The sequence below is a fragment of the Sapajus apella genome, unplaced genomic scaffold, assembly GCF_009761245.1.
Source record: "Sapajus apella isolate SASKATOON/1434 unplaced genomic scaffold, GSC_monkey_1.0 scaffold36, whole genome shotgun sequence".
Classification (NCBI taxonomy): Eukaryota; Metazoa; Chordata; class Mammalia; order Primates; family Cebidae; genus Sapajus; species Sapajus apella.
Genome location: NW_022436976.1, coordinates 30,838,274 through 30,855,289, shown reverse-complemented (window position 1 = coordinate 30,855,289; position 17,016 = coordinate 30,838,274). Strand labels below are relative to the sequence as shown.

The following is a 17,016-nucleotide window of genomic DNA, read 5'->3' as shown; positions in this document are numbered from 1 at the left end:
TGCTAGAGTTAAGCAGCATCACTCTGTGGCAAGGCCCACAGCCTCTGGGTTCACATCCCACTAGCTCTGCCATCTCTAGCTGTGTGACCTTGGGCAGGTTACTTGTCTGTGCCCCAGGGTCCTCTCTGGAGTGGGGATACTAGTAGCTGCCTCATGGGGTTCCCTTCAATGAGTTAATAATAGCTGTAACATGTTTAGAATGGTGCCATGCACATAGTCGCCTGCCAGTAAATATGTGTCATTATGCCTGAACCCCGGCAAGGCACATGTCCTGGGAGAGTGTAGAATTCTTCAGGATTCTGAAATGCCAGCCTGTGGGACCCTGGAATCCTCCAGTAGCAGCATTCTAAGCTCTCTTGCCTGTGGAACTGAACCCTGCTTCCCAGAGCTGGAAGGTGTGGGGCTGCCTGTCCACCCAGCTCAGCCCCATGGTAGGCAAATGAGGTGATGTCAAAGCCTTGGCTGGGGCCCAACCCCCGTAACCTCCCACTCTCCCTCCCCTGCGTGCTCCCTCACTCAGATTCACACACGCTCCAGACCTGCCGGGCCCAGAGGGAAGGTGAGAGGGCGAGGAGTGAAGGTGGCTGGGTGGGTATGTGGGTCCGTTGAAGTGAGCCGCCTCCAGCCCTGTTGAACTGGTGGGCCCAGGGACCAGAGCTGGACCGAGAGGGATCTTGCTCTCCCCTGAAGCCTTGAGCTGTAGTGATTTCAGAGTGTCTTCTCTCCTTGTGTGAGCCTGTCTGGGTGTTTAGACTGAACTGCAGCCACCCCTCTGCCTCGGGTGTGCAGGCCAGGGCCTGGCCAGGCAGCCATGGCTGATGAGAAGACCTTCCGCATCGGCTTCATTGTGCTGGGGCTTTTCCTGCTGGCCCTCGGTACATTCCTCATGAGCCATGATCGGCCCCAGGTCTACGGCACCTTCTATGCCATGGGCAGCATCATGGTGATTGGGGGCATCATCTGGAGCATGTGCCAGTGCTACCCCAAGGTAGGTGGCGGTGGGGCTGGGTAAGGCTAGGTCACCTGGGGCCAGGAGGGCTGGACACTGTGCCTTTATGCCATGACTCACCCACACCATCCTTCAGTTGTATTTTCATTCTTCTCATTTTGACTTGGTCTTCTGTCTGCTCTCCTGAGCATCCATCCCATCCATCCATCCATTCATCCATCCATCCATCCATCCATCCACTCACCCATCCATCCATCCACTCACCCATCCATCCACACACTCACCCACCCACCCATTTATCCACACACCCACTCATCCATCCATCCATTCATACACCCCTCCACCCATTTATCCATCCACATGCCCACCCATCCATCCACCCCTCCCTCCCTCCTTCCCTCCCTCCCTCCCTTAGCCTGAGGGTTGATCAGAAGGCCCCTGGTCTGGAGCTCTGAACCAGAAGTTATGGTGTAGACACAGTAAAGTGCAACACGCCGTTCATGAGCTTAAAACAAAAGCTAATGAACGCTGAGCAGCTGGTGGGCACTCCTACATTCAGGGTGCAGTTCAGCCCTCATCCTGAGTCTTTTGGTGCCTTCTGTAGTTCCACATTCTGAGCCTTTCTGAGGTCCAGAAGGAGAGGCCCCAAGCTAACAAGCAAGGTTTGGATTGGAGCTCAGATGCGTGTGACTTATACGTCATCCGTCACCTTGGGTCTTCTACGTCTGGGTCCCAGAGCTGCCGAGAGCTCTGGGGTAGGTCAGGTCTAACCTTGGTGGCATGCTCTGGGCAGTATCCTTTAGAGTCTTCATGTATTCCTAGCCTATGTGTAATTTAGTGATGGGAAGAACACTGGTTTGGGAGTCCTGGGTTCTAGTTCGAGTCCTGTTCCAAACTCTCTATGACCTTTGTCTTTTTTGAGCCTCATTTTTTTCATCCGCAAATGTGACCCCAGCCCCTATTTTGCACAGAGCTTCACAGGGTCATTTTAAAGATCAGAGAAGAGGTGAGATATAGGAATATTTTGTAAACTGTAAGGTGTTATATATAGATGAAGGGCTACCACTGTTACTGATACTGGTCCTCCAAACAGCTCTGTGCAATGGAAATGGCAGGAGTTGTAAACCTTCAACGTCTAGAGAGCCTAAGTGACTTCCAAGGTCACATAGCTGGTCAGGTACAGACCGGGGAGTAAAGGAGGGAAATAGGGACTCTAACTTGGACTCTGTCTCTAACTGCCTGGGAGACTTTGCTCATGCCCCTTTCCTCTCTGAGCCTGTTTCCTCATTTGTACAATGTGTGAGTTAGGAGGAGTGGTGGGGAAGTGGGTATATCTCGGGGTCCTGCTGGACCTAACATCTAGGGTTCCAGGCCCAGGCAGACCCCAGCAACCCCCACACCTCCTCACCTCCCACCTGGGTGACTGTGCTCAGGGCTTCAGGGAAGGAGGGGGATGGCTTCTGGAGCCTGGGCAGGCTCTCCCCAGCCCTGCCCCCTCCACAGGCCAGCCCTGGGCTGTCATTCCGTTCAGTGCTGGAGCGGTCTGGGCTGGTTTGTAGTCATTTAGCAGGCAGTTTACAGTCAACTTGCCTCTGTCTATGCAATTCCCTGAGCAGAGGTCATCAGGAGAAATCCTTGGGGCCAAAGCCACCCATGTCACCACTGCCATCGTAATCCTTCTCCCAGTGAGGAGGCTGGACCCTGGGGGACAGCAGAGGGATGGCAGGGGTGTGGAGGGGAGCATCCTTCCTACCCTCCCCTCTTAACTAGAGGGGCTCTGGGGTGGTGGGCAGGTTGATGGGAGTGGCGGTAGAGGGGAGGGAAGGGAGGATGGAATATTGCTGGTTACTAATGAGTAACTGTTGATAGATTCATGTGTTCATGTGCTGTGGAGGCAGCCAGGGGAACGGGAAATGGCACATGCTGTAGTGGCCTCCAGGCCCAGATTCAAATCCCTCCTCCTTCATGTTCCACTTCTGCGACCTTGGCAGAAGGAGTCCCCCCATCTGCTCCCCAGCTCTGAGCCTTGTACGGCAGATTGGGAGAACACAGTGGGATCCTGTGTGTGTGTGTGTGTGTGTGTGTGTGTGTGTGTGTGTGTGTGTGTGCTGCGGGAGACCTGGAGACCTGGCACCGTGCCTGACATGGAACACATGTGAAGGCATTGTTCTCAGGATTGAGGATTGGTATTTGTGGCACTGGGCGGGTCTCTGCGTGAGTGCAGGTGTGTGTGGGTGTGTGTTTCAGAGACGCAGGCTGATAGAGTCAGCACAGGCTGACTCCAGTAAGGGAAGAGAGGAAAGCACATCGCAAACCAGGGAGACACTCAAGTGGCGAAGCTCCCTGGATCCTGTGTGGTCTCACTGGTGCCTGGGCCAGCATCGCCTGCGATGCTCATGCCTGTCCTGCCCTCGGCCTCCTCTCCTGGCTCCCTGTGCCGGATCCATGGAAAGTTTCAATAAATGGGGAGATACAAATGTAAGGAAATAGAATCAGCTAATTAGAATACAGGGGTCAGGGGCAGCCAATACCAACATGCATTAAGCTGTCCATGTCTTTTAGGGGGTAGAGGTCTGGTGGGAGAAACTATTTGCTGCCTGATGGGGAGGAAATAGGCTTCACAGAGAAGGTGAGCTGACCTTTGTAGGTGGGATAGGAGTTCACCAGGCAGAAAAGAAGGGGACAGACATTCCAGGCAGATGAGCAGCATGATCAAAGCGATGTAACTGCTAAGTAAATTATAGCAATATGGTGAAAGAATCAAAACAATGTGGTGAAAGAATAAAGCAAGTGGGTATGAGAGTCAGAGGGGAGGAAGGTAACGGCAGAGAGAGAGTGGGGCTCAGCTCTTCAGAGCCTGGAATGCCATGGTAAGGAATCTGGAGCTGATCCTTTAGTTAATGGGACATGATCAGCTTTGCAGTTTGAGAAAGACATCCAGAAGGACGGTCTGGGGGCAGCCACACCAGCGGGGAGGTTTCTTCTCTGGTCCTGGTGAGAGCTGACAGTCATCTGGACTAATGCAGAATTTAAACCGAAAGCTGTAGGAACTCAGGTGACATTTACAGTTCACTACACGTAGAGTACCTGCTGTGGCTAGGCATAGCACTAGCACTTCCACCCAGGTTATCTTATTGAATTTCTAAAGTGGACCTGGTCAGATTTGGTGGCCAACTGGGCCCCAGGCATGACAGAAGAGAAGGGACCAGGACAAATCAAATCTAGTGTATGCGGCAGTTGGAGGTGCTGAGCCCGTTAGTGAAGATGGGCCTGGGGAGCCGTGAGCAGGGATAGGAGTGGCAGGGAGAGCAGGGTCTGTGCCGACACATCCCCCATTCCTCACTCCTGCCTGCTGTGCTGGAGCCCAGGACCAGGAGCCCACTGGTGGCCTCCCTCCTCTGGAGATGGCTCAATGTTCTGCCTAAACACAAATCTGAGTGTACTCTCCTGCTGAGAACTCCTTCAGGACTCCTCATTGCTTCTGGACAAAGGCTAAGCTTAGTTTGATATTCTGGTGGTCTCCATGGTCTGATATCCCCTCCCCAGCTTCAACTCTGCCTGTTCCTACTCATCAAAAAACTTGTATTTTAAGATGCTCCATCCTCTCCTTCTCCAAGCTTTTCATAGGGAAGGTGATGATGATAATGATGGTGATAATGAGAGTGTGGTGGGGATGGTGAGGGTGAGAATGGCAATGGTAACAATGATGATGATGTCAGTGATGGTGCTGGTGAGGATGGTGATGGTGAAGATGGTGATGGTGAAGATGATGGTGAGGATGGTGATGGTGAGGATGGTGATGGTGAAGATGATGGTGAAGATGATGGTGAGGATGGTGATGGTGAAGATGATGATGGTGAAGATGATGGTGAGTATGGTAATGGTGAGGATGATGATGGTGATGGTGAGGATGATGATGGTGAACATGGTGATGGTGAGGATGATGATGGTGAGGATGATGATGGTGAGGATGATGATGGTGAAGATGGTGATGGTGAGGATGGTGATGGTGAAGATGGTGAAGATGATGGTAAGGACGGTGATGGTAAGAGTGGTAATGGTGACAATGGTGGTGATGATGATGATAATGATAATGATGGTGAGGGTGGTGATGGTGAGAATGGTAATGTTGATAACGGTGATGATGATGGTAATGGTTATGATGGTGACAATGATGATGATAGCAATGGTGGTGATGGTAACTTTTGTGGTAATAATAGTTATGGTGATGATTGATGGTAATGAGGATGATGATGGTGATGGTGAGGATGATGGTGCCGAGTAGGCTATGAGGTAATGAGCAGAGGAAGAGGCAGCTTCTAGGAAGTACAGTACCAGTGAGGAAGTACAAGGCATCCTTAGTGGGGGTGAAAGATGCCCAGATCCCTGTCTTAGTTTTCCTTCTTTCCTCCTTCCCTCCCTCCCTCCCTCCCTCTCTCTTCTCTTCTCTTTCTTTCTTTCTTTCTTTTTCTTTCTTTCTTTCTTTCCTTCTTTCCTTCCTTCTTTCTCTCTCTTCCTTCCTTTCTTTCTTTCTTTCTTTCTTTCTTTCTTTCTTTCTTTCTTTCTTCTTTCTTTCTTTCTTTCTTTCTTCCTTTCTTTCTCTTTCTTTTCTTTTCTTTTCTTTTCTTTTCTTTTCTTTTCTTTCTTTTTTCCTTTCTTCTTTAGAGAAAGGAGCTCAGTTTGTCACTTAGGCTGGAGTACACAGGCACAATCATAGCTCACTGCAGCCTCGAACTCCTGGGATCAACCAATCCTCCTGCCCCAGTCTCCCAAGTAGCTGGGATGACAGGCGCACACCACCACACCCGGCTAAGTTTGTTATTTAATTTTTTTTTCTTTCTTTAGAGACAGGGTCTTGCTTCATTGCCCAGTCTCTCTGCCTTATTTCTAGATATCTAGGGGAAGCTCGCTCCTCATAGGAGTTCAAAGGCCCCCTCCATCCGTCATTTCCTTCTCCCCATCAGAATGGAGCTTTCTTAGTGCAAACAATTGTCTTCTACTTACTTCATTCTATGGGAAGTGAAATAGGGAAGTGCTTGTGAATCTCGTATAACACAGTAGGGTCTCAACAAATATTTGTTGGAAAATTTTCAGCTGAAGAGACTCAGGGAAGTCAGACAACAGAATCATCAGTAGCATCAAGTTATGATTTACTGAGCAGTTACTATGTGCTGGGCACCATGCTGAGGGGTTCCCTACATATGATCTCATGAAATTTTCACAGCAACCTCAGGAGGCAGGCATAACTAGCCCCATTTTAAAAACTTGTGGTAAAATACACGTAACATAAAATTTAGTGTCTTAAACATGTTTAAGTGTACAGTACAGCTAAGTACATTCACATTGTTGTCCAACCAATTTCCAGAATGCTTCGCGTCTTGTAAAGCTAAAACTCTATACCCGTTAAATAACCTCATTACTCCACTCCCTAGTCCCTGGCAACTTTTCTGCTTTCTGACTCTATGGATTTGACTATTCTAGGTGCCTCAGAAAAGTAAAATCATACAGTATTTGTCTTTCTTTCTTTCTATTTATTTAAGACAGAATTTCACTCTTGCCCAGGAGTGCAATGGCGTGATCGAAGCTCACTGCGACTTTCACCTCCCAGGTTCAAGTAATTCTCCTGCCTCAGCCTCCAGAGTAGCTGGGATTACAAGGATGCACCACCACGCCTGGCTAATTTTTTTTTTTTTTTTTTGTATTTTTAGTAGAGACAAGGTTTCATCATGTTGGCCAGGCTGGTTTCGAACTTCTGACCTCAGGTGGTCCACCCGCCTCAGCCTCCCAAAGTGTTGGCATTACAGGCGTGAGCCAGCGTGCCCAGCCCAGTATTTGTCTTTCTGCTCAGCATAATGTCCTCAAGGTTCAGTGATGTTGTAGTGTGTGTCAGAATTTCTGTCCTTAAGGCTGAATAGTATTTCGTTGTGTGGATAGACTACATTTTGTTTATCCATTCATTCACCAGTGGATTCTTGAATTGCATCTACCTCTTGGCTCTTGTGAATAGTGGTGCTCTGAACATGGCTATGCAAGCATCTCTTCGAGGCTAGCCCCTTTATACAGAGGAGCACAGAGAGACTGGGAAGAGAGCTGACCTGCCTAGGGCCCACAGCGAGGGCCTGGCAGAGGAGGGATCCTCAACCCGTCTCCCAGTCCCCACAGGCAGAGCTCCTCTCCCTCACCCACTGCTTCCTTCATGATCTGCCTCCTGCTGTACCACGTAGTGCCCTCCTAGGGCTGGACTTGCAGAGACCTCTTCATTCCTAAAAGTTCAGGGACAGGGACTGGTGGGCATAGCTTCTCTGTCACCTGCTGCAGCCCACGTGCCAAAAAGCACATGAGAATGGCTTGCTTTCCACTCATTCACCAAATATGGATGAAGGACCTACTATGTGCCAGGCATGTGCTGGGCACTGGATGAAGACCCCTGGGAAATGACAAGGTGTGAGCTCCCCAAGGACAGCGTTGTCTCTTTCACTCCCTGCTGCTCCTACTGCCTGTGACAGTGCCTGCGCACAGCAGGTATTCAATAAGTTGAGTGAATGAAGAAGAACCAGGGAGGGAGCAGGAGAGCAGAGGTTCACCCTCCCTCTGGCGCTGTGCCCCAAGCAGGCCCGTCTCCTGCCAGGCAGAGAGGCCTCCATGGTGCAGCCTGTCTCCCAGGGTGCGTGGAGAGGTTTGCCGATTCCCTGGAGGCACAGCGACCCCTACCCTGGTCAGCTGCACCGAGACTGTCTCTCCTTTGCTTGCAGATCACCTTCGTCCCTGCTGACTCTGACTTCCAAGGCATCCTCTCCCCAAAGGCCCTGGGCCTGCTGGAGAATGGGCTTGCTGCCGAGATGAAGAGGTAGGTGCCAGGCCCTCTGGGCAGGGGAGCAGTAAGCCCCATCGGCAGTCTCCCCTGACTGAGGAGAGTGGGAGAGAGGCCGGGAAGGCTGTTTGCCTTCTCACTTACTGAGAGGGTGTCGTTATAAATTAGGGACTATTTTTAACTCTCAATTCGGTGAGTGAGGTGTTATTATTTCCTTGTACAGATGTGGAAACAGACTCAGGGACTTTGTCTTGTCAGGGACGAGACAGTATGTTACAGGGAATACAAGATCTCCATGAAGCAAATCATACAGGGAAACGTACTGTGAGAAACACAGTGAAATAGCCACAGGAGTGACTGCTAGGCATGGTGATGGCCAGGGCACTGCCCTAGGGCTCTGCTGCCTACTCGCGGCACGACTTCGGGCAAGCTACCGACCTCTCTTTGCCTCATCTGTAAAATGGGGATACTAATAGTACCTAACTCCTAGGGCTTCAGGGAGTGTTAAGTGAGATAATGTATGTGGAGTGCTAAGAACAGAGCCTGACACACAGTAGGTCTTCTATGAGTGTTTGTCATCATTAGTAAGTGCCTTCTGTGTACCGGAGACTGAGTCAGGCATGTGCACCCATCATTTCCATCAGTCCTCATAGAAACCCTGTGAAGCTAGGGATGTTAGGCCCTTTATACAGATGGGAAGGTTGAGGTTCAGAGAAGTGTAGTCACAACCCCAAACTTCATGGGGAGTCAGTGATGGAAGCGGGGCCTGAACTCAGCAGTGACAGAGGCGGGGTCTGAACTCAGGCCTGACCTGGCCACAGACTGTTTCCTTCACTGGAGGTTTTGAGCTCTGGCTCCCATGGCACAGACAAGAATGCTCCAGCTCTGGAGAGGCTGTGGGGCCACCAACCCCCTGGGCTGTGACTCTGCACTCAGGAGGCCTGGCTTCAAGCCCAGGGTCTGTCGGCTGAGTCAGGGATGCTCTCTGCTTTGCTTGGGAAAGCGGATGATAATGGCATTTTCTGCCCCGGCACATAAGGTGAACAGCTGTCTCAGTGGGAGTGAAGGGAATACACCCAATGGGTATGGAGGCCGGCCTGGGGTCCGTCTCAGGACTGGTTACTTGGGGTGGGCTCCTGTGATGGTGCGGGGGCTCAGACCACCCTGGGTTCTGAGCTCTTCCCTGTCACTTCCAGGCTGTGTGACCCCAGGCAAGGGCCCTAGTCTCTGAACCTTACTTTCCAGAAGGACTGTAGCACAGTGATAGAGAAATGAAGCCTGGAGCTCCAGTGCCATCACCTAGGGTCCGTGTCACCTGAGTACTAGTCTGTTAGAGACTCTGTGCCTCAGTTTCCTCATAGTATCTCTTGTAATTATGAGAAGGATTAGATGAGCCAAGTAACAGAGCCTGGCAGGAAAGGAGCGCCCATTGCTGTAGGCCATTGTTGCTGGGTATGTCCTCATCCGTAAAACGGCAATGAGAATTTCTCCCTCAAGGCATTGTCTAGAATAACGGGTTGATAAACGCACAGCCTTTACCCACCATCTGGGAGCCAGCAAACTCAATGTTAACTGCTCTTCATTTTGCAATTGCATCTTTATGGTTAACTTTGGAGACATCAAGTGAAAAGAACACTGGATAGAGAGTCAGACTTGGGGGCAGGCCAGAGCTTTGTCACTTCATTTAGTCACTTTGCTGGGCCTCAGCCTCTTCATCCCTGAAATGGGAGCAGTGATATACCCCAAAGCCTTCTTGTGAGATGAGGGGAGACCACATACCCAAAGCAAACCGGTCGGGGGAGAACACTGCTGTTTGCTGAGCGACTCTCTGTCCACCTGCCTGTTCTCTCTCCGTCTCTAGCCCCGGTCCCCAGCCCCGCTATGTCCGGCTGTGGGGGGAAGCTGCCTATGACCAGAGCCTGCCCGACTTCAGCCACATCCAGATGAAAGTCATAAGCTACAGTGAGGACCCCCGCCCCTTGCTGGCCTCCGAGACGGGACAGCCGAAGCTGGGAACCAGTGATGGAGAAGGTGGCCCCGGCGACGTTCAGGACTGGACAGAGGCTGCCGTGGTCATCCACAAGAGATCAGATGAGAGTGAAGGGGAAAGAGGGCTAACTCAGAGCTGCCTCGAGTGAGTGCTCAGAGGGCAGGAGTGGGGTTCTGCCCAGTTCAGGGGTTAAAAAGGAGAGGAGCGGGGGGCCACCAGGAGGTGGGTGGGGACATTGGGAGTAAGGAGGAGGCAGTGGAGTGTGTGGGATGTCCTGAGATGTGGCAGGTGTGGCAGACAAATGAGCATGGGCTTGGGAGTCGGAAAGGCCTTGGTTCAAATCCCAGCTCCGGTGCTGTGTAGATGTGGTAATTTCCTGACTTTCCGTAGCCTCAGTTTCCCCACACAGGAATGATCATTCCTGCTGCCCAGGAATGTTGAGATTGAGACAGTGCATTTAAATGCCTGGCATACAGCAGCCTCTTGCTGGCTCTGAGTACTTGTTGTGAGTAGCAGGGGGCCAGGAGCCAGGGGACCTGAGTTCAAATTTGGATCTGCCTCTGACCTGCTCTGTGACCTTGGGCAAGGCGCTCTCCACTCTATTCACATCCCTGTCTGTCTGTGAACTGGGTTCCTCATTCATCCGTGTATCTATTCATTCCATCCACATTACTCAGCACCAACTCCCTGCCCAGCCTTCACTGGCATCAACCTCTGAGGAGCTCTGAGTCCAATGGGGCAGGCAAAGACACAGAGGGACACCCCAGAGTAACTGGGCCTGTGAGCAATGCAGGAGAACCTGAATAATTGGAGAAGTAGATGAGTGACCTGGTTCAGATAATAACATAATAATAGCCCTATTTCTTGAGCACCTGCTATGTGCCAGGCATGGAGGAAAAAGCTGCAGGAGTGAATACTGTTATTTCCTCCACTTTACAGGGGGAGGAAGCTGAGGCATGGGAAGGTGGATTAACCTACCCTAGGCCTTGCAGCTAGTGGCTGGTATGTGGACCCAGCCATTCTGACTCATAGATGCCCTTACCTTGTGGTTCTTGCCCCTACAGCCCCCCAGCCTTTCCTGAGGGCCCTGCCCCCTTGGCTTCCTTCCAAGATGACCTGGACATGGGCTCCAGTGAAGGCAGCAGCTCCAACACATCTCCACATGATGGGGAGGAAGTTTGTTCCCCACAACAGGAGCCCTGGGCCTGTAGGTGCCCGCTGGACTGCTTCCAAGACTTTGCCCTGATTGATGCCCCAACGTTGGAGGATGAGCCCCAAGAGGGGCAGCAGCGGGAGGTAGTCCTGCCCAACAACTGGCAGCAGTACCCAAGGACAAAGGTGGAGGAGAAGGAGGCTTCGGACACAGGTGGGGAGGAACCCAAGGAGGAAGAGGAGGACCTGTACTATGGGCTGCCAGACGGCCCCGGGGACCCCCTCCCAGACAAGGAACTGGGTTTTGAGCCTGACACCCAGGGCTGAGGTGGTTGTGCTCCATAGCTTCTAGTCTGGAACTGCTGCTAACCCCTGTGTGACAGCACAGGGCCTCAGTTTCCCTATCTGCAAAATGGGATGATATGGAGGTTCAAATGAGGTGGTGGCATTTTGAGGATGGTAAAGAAATGCACAGGGAGGGGATGATTACTACCAAAGGACTGTTGTTTTTCTAATAGTTGTCTTCAGCCAGCCTTTGAAAGCAAAATGTGATTTGTTGAGGTTTGCAGCAGCTGTGGCCCTCAAAAGCATTTTCCACCTCCCCCCAAAGCTGGCCTCTGACAGGGACCTTCCTTGGTGCTTCCCCTGGGCCCCTGATCCTTTGTGAAGGCCTCTCAGGGTTCCCGTTACTATTGTGTCTTATAGTCTGCTTGGTAGATGGCATGATCCATCTTCATGCAAAGGGAGCCTCATCTCCTCCTGGGCCACATTCCTCCTGCAGCTTCCATTCCTCCTTTGCCAGGACCCTAAACCTCCTGTGACTGACCCCTGCTGACCTCATTCTCTCTGCTCCTCCAATTCCTAGCCTGGCCCCCCCACCCATCTTGTGGCTCACATTCTTGCCCAAGCTGTTCTCCTCCACCAGGATGCCCTTGGCTCCCTTTTCAGCTTGGCAAATTCATACTCATCCTTCAAACCTCTGCAAAATTGGCCCCCCTCGGAAAGGTTTTCCTGATGTCACTGCCTCCTGGAACCAAGCAGTCTTGCTTTTCTGCACTGCCTCTGGGACCTGTACATTTATCAATGTGGCATGCCTGCCTGCGTCCCATAAAGGGCAGCATCTTGACTTTACCCGCCTTGGAAATCTCCTGTGCCCAGATGGGCTTTTCTGGCCTGGCCCAGAACTGGTGGTCATCAAGGGTATACAGAACTCACCAGGACCCAGGAACCTGTTGCAGATAACATCACTCTCCCCCACGCTCCCAACTTTTAGACTCACAGCCCTCTTAATCTCTGGAATTCAAACTTCTAAATGGTCTGCATGTATTCACAAAGCAGGCAAAAAGCCCTCAAAGGAACCCCATCCCCAACCCCTGCCTGTGGAATACATTTGCTTTGACTTGGAATTTTAGGTGAAATTCAGCTTCCTGGCCTCCTTCAGTTTGAATCGATTGGCAGGCCAGGTGCAGTGGCTCATGCCTATAATCTGAGCACTTTGGGAGGCTGAGGTGGGTGGATCACTTGAGGCCAGGAGTTGGAGACCAGCCTGGACAACATGGCGAAATCCTGTCTCTACTAAAAATACAAAAATTAGCTGGGTGTGGTGGCGCACGCCTGTAGTCTCAGCTACTTGGGAGACTGAGCTGGAGGATTTCTTAAGCGCAAGAGATGGAGGTTGCAGTGAGCCGAGATCGCACCACTGCACTCCAGCCTGGGTGACAGAGACCCTGAATCAAAACAAAACATGGAATAGGATGGCATTTAGTGAGCATCTACTATATGCCAGATATTAAGCTATGATCTCTAGGGGTAAAGAGACATGAACTACTGACACTGTCCTTGCCCTCAGAGGGCTCACAATCTAGGGAGCTTGATTTCCTTGTTAGAGACAGAGCACAGAGCAGAAGCTGAGGTGGGAACAGAGAAATAAATAATGGACACAACAGAGGCAGCAGAGTGACAGCTCCCAGCTGTTTGGGGCGGTGGAGCATGGCGGTAAATAGCTCAGGCTGTCTCTGAAGCCCTTGAAGACATCACTGTACCCTATTGTAGCATCTCATGGTGACGCTATTATGCTGGTCTCTGCAAAACCTGTCTGTGCCCCAATCCAGGATTGTGGCAGCTGCAGAGAAAATGGCAGTAACACTACCTCAAACCAGGACACACCCTCAGACCTGTGCCCTGGGCCACCTGGGAGCCGGAGACCTTCACCTGGGCTATGCCTCCAGGTTGAGGTTGGGGGTCCCCGCCTAGGGAAAGAGATGCCCCTCTGTGCTGGGTCACAAGGTCACGGCCCTGGGAACACACTCTGTTTTCTTTCTGGGTCATTTCTGCCTCTGCAGTGAAGGATGCCACAGGGCACACCCACTCTGCTGGCATGACACGGGACAGGTGTTTCTGCTCACAGCCATCGAGTCTTTGGATGAGGTGAGGGGTAGCGCGCTGCTGCACTCTGTTGACTAAGGCAGGGCAGCCTACAACCCACATCAGGAAGAGCACCAGCACCAGGGCTAAAATGAAACCACTTTCAACATTTAAACGGGTCACCTTCATTCACCTGCAAATTCTTTTCTTTAAAACCATTCATTCTCTCCAGGCAGGACACCTGAGACCTCATGCCAGGAGGCACCACAGACCCTTTGTGAACTAAGTGCTCACTGCAGTGGCAAGACTGTGGGGAGTGCTGTGTGGTGCTGAATCTCAGGAGTGCCCCACACCCCTGAACCACAACTGCTGGGGGCGCGTTAGACCAAAAGAAGAGCCTCTGGCTGCTGGGCCTGCCAGCAGGGAGATGCTAACCCTCTGCAGGGGGCTAGGGTAGTGGAGTGAGATGGTGAGACCCAGGCTCAGTCTCCCTGGTTCTTGCTGCATGATGGGGAGACCGCACACCTGATCTGCCCAGGAAGGTCCCGGTTGACCCCCACTGCCTCTGCTAAGTTAGGAGGAGGCCCCCTTTCCCTCTCAAAGGCACCTCATGCAGATGATACAATATGTTACTCTCAAAGGCTTCTTACCTGGATGATACAATATATGACCTTGGGCAAGTCTGGTTGCCTCTGCAGCCCTCAGCTTTCTCATGTGCAAATGATAGATGAAGTGCATATATTTGGAATCTTGCAGCATTATGTGAAGTGGGTATCTGCTGGGACCTATCTAGTCAATGCCCTGCAGCCAGAGACCACCAGAGCACACCTGTAGTTAACAAGCTGGGTTTCTTGTGGCAGCAAGGTGAACGAACACCAAGGCGAGCTGGGGGAGTCTGAAAGCGGTATTAGAAATGACTAGTTATGGGATTTGGGCCTGTGTTCAGTGGCCTGGGGAGGATTGAAGGAGTGGACCTGTGCTCTGGATTGGATGCTGTCAGGAGACGGGGCTCATTCTATGATTGGGCATCTTCTTCAATCTCTTCTAGGATAAAATAAAATAAAACACCGTGCTTCACACCCCTGGCCTTGCCAACTTGCAGTCCCCTCTAAAGCACCAGGGCCTCTGGGGCAGCCCCTCTCCACTGGGAGAGGAGCAAGGTGCTGGTGGAGGTCCTGGGGGGAAGTGGGGAGACTCCGAAACGGCCAGGAGGGGCTTTTTGGGGTGGCAAAGCCTGGATTCCAGCTTTCAGCCCCAGGCTCTGGGTGTGTGTGCCAGGGTGAAAATGCCTGCTCTTGGTCACTTTCCTGTCAGGTCAGAGGGACTCTGGAAGTTTCCACTCTCTGGGGAGAGAAAGGCCCTGGAGGGACGGCCCCTGTCCTTAACTGGAAAGGGTGAGCAAGGAAAGGCAGGGAGCTTGGGGACAGGGAGCCTGGGCTCTGCCAACTGCTTGCCGTGACCTTGGGCACACCACAGCCCTCCCTGGGCTCCTCTCTCTTTTCTCTGTGAGATATGGGGGGTGGGGGGCAAGATTCCACCTCTGCTCCCAGTCTCGCATCACTGAGTGCCAGGCACCGTGCAAGGCACCACCACACCTGTTTCCCCATCTGGTCCTCGACCAGTCTGTCGATTCCATTGCAAATGTTTGTTCAAAATCCCAGACCAGGGATTTTGAGAAAGACCAGGTTTCACCTTTAGCTTCTGCCAGTTCTTGCTGTGTGGCCTTGGACAAGTCACAGGCCCTCTCTGAGCCTCAATATCCACATTTATGCAGTGGGAAGGATCATACCTCCCTCCTGGGCTTCTGTGAAAAAGAACTGGGTATAATGAGTATAATGCCCCAGGCACATTGTAGGTGCTTAGACAGTGTTGGTCTCCTTCCCTCTCTGGGTCTCTTCCCTCATCTATGCAGCAGGGAGCCACTGTCCTGCTGTTTATAAATAAAACAACAGGTGAGTGCATTCACCAGGAGGAAGATGCATGTAAAAGCTTCTTGCAAAGCCTAAAGAATGTCTGTGTGCCCGGTGCTGAGAGGCAGGCAAGCCCAGGGACTAAGGTGTATAAAATGCCTCTTGCGAGGCAGGAGGGGAGCAGCATGCTGAGTGAGAGGGGCAGCACCCTGAAGCTCGGAGGAGGAGCAGGATTGCTTGTGCTGTCAGACAGGTGCCAAACAGTCTTCCAGGCACCTGCTGAGTGCCAGGCGCTTCCCATAAATCATTTTATTGAATTTAATCTTTCCATCTGCCCTGAGAGATGAGTGTTACCAGGAGAGAAACTGGGATTCAAACGCAGGTCCTCTGAGCCTGTGCTCTTTCCACAATGCCACCTGGTCCATACATAATAAGACTCAACAATGCACCTGCTGTGCTGTGCACGCTTGATTTGATTTTATCCTCGCAGCTTGCAAGGTTGGTAGGCTGTCCCCATTTTATTTTTATTTTTATTTTCATTTTGAGACAGAGTTTTGCTCTTGTTGTCCAGGCTGAAGTGCAGTGGCATAATCTCACCTTGCTGCAACCTCCACCTCCCTGTTGCAAGTGATTCTCCTGCCTCAGCCTCCCAAGTAGCTGAGATTACAGGTGCACGCCACCACACCTGGCTAATTTTGTATTTTTAGTAGAAATGGGGTTTCACCATGTTTTCCAGCTGGTCTCAAACTCCTAACCTCAGGTGATCCACCCACCTTGGCCTCCCATAGTGCTGGGATTACAGGTGTGAACCCCACGCCCAGCTGTCCCCATTATATAAATGAGGAACTGAGCCTCGGAGAAGCTGAATAATTTGCCCATCCTTGCAGAGAAGAGCTAAATGGAGGAGAGGAGGTCGAGCTGCAGGGCCTTCTGTTCCTGGCAGGAATCACCCAATAGCCCCAGGCCATTCTGACCCGAGTGGGACGGGAGAAAAATCAGTATCAATAAGTCGGGCAGCAAGGTTCCACTGAGGATCTACCTGTGCGTTTCTCTGTGCTAGTGTGGAGGGAGACATGCACTCCCACAACTTCCATGACTGTCTACTGCCCACAAGATAAAAGTCAGATTCCTCAGGTTGGCATTTGAGGCCCTTTGTGATCCACCCCAGCTGCCCCATCCAGCTGAATCATCGGCATGTGCCCCTGTGCAGCAGCCCCGGAAACCTCAACTTTCCAGCCACCCTGCCTTGGCTCATGTTGTTCCCTCCACCTGAAGGCCCTTCATCCCCTTCTCTGACATCCCCCAAATGCTGCCTGTTCCCTGGAGCCTGAATGAGCCCTACTCTCCCCTCCCAGGGTGGAATCCGTCCCCACTGCACCCATTCCTCGAGTCCGTCCCAAACAACGTGTCCCGCACTGTCCCCAGCACTTCTGAATGACTAGCTGTGTGAGTACCAGTCTCCCCACCTGGACTGGGGCCTCTTCCCACCTATATATTTCTATCCCCAGGACTTAGCAAGAGCAAGGACAGTAGTGCTGGTGGAACAGGGTTGAACCGAACCTGGTTCCCATCCTGAGGGTTCACTGGCCCAGGGGCAGGGACTACTAACCCAGGGATGGGGATCACCCGCTTTGGAATAAACAGTGCTGGGTTTGAGACGGGGCTTCCCTACTGGCCAGCTCTGTGACTTTGGCCAGGAGACTTAGCCTCTCTGGCCCTCAATCTCCTTATGAATAAATTGAGGTTAATGATATCCACCCAATAGGCATGTTGTGAAGATTGGATGAGATCATGGGTATTGAGTGTAGCGTGCACCTGGCACCTGGTGAATCCCCAGGAA

At 51.9% G+C, this 17,016-nt stretch overlaps 1 protein-coding gene across 1 annotated transcript; it reads left to right on the top strand.

Annotated features, from left to right (window-relative positions):
* Positions 1–524: 524 nt before the first annotated feature.
* Positions 525–12,329, top strand: BSND (barttin CLCNK type accessory subunit beta). Its single transcript, XM_032296869.1, has 4 exons — positions 525–988; positions 7,702–7,796; positions 9,622–9,894; positions 10,815–12,329. Exons 1-4 carry the CDS (start codon positions 812–814, stop codon positions 11,227–11,229), a joined length of 960 nt encoding a protein of 319 aa, XP_032152760.1. The 5' UTR covers positions 525–811; the 3' UTR covers positions 11,230–12,329.
* Positions 12,330–17,016: the final 4,687 nt, after the last annotated feature.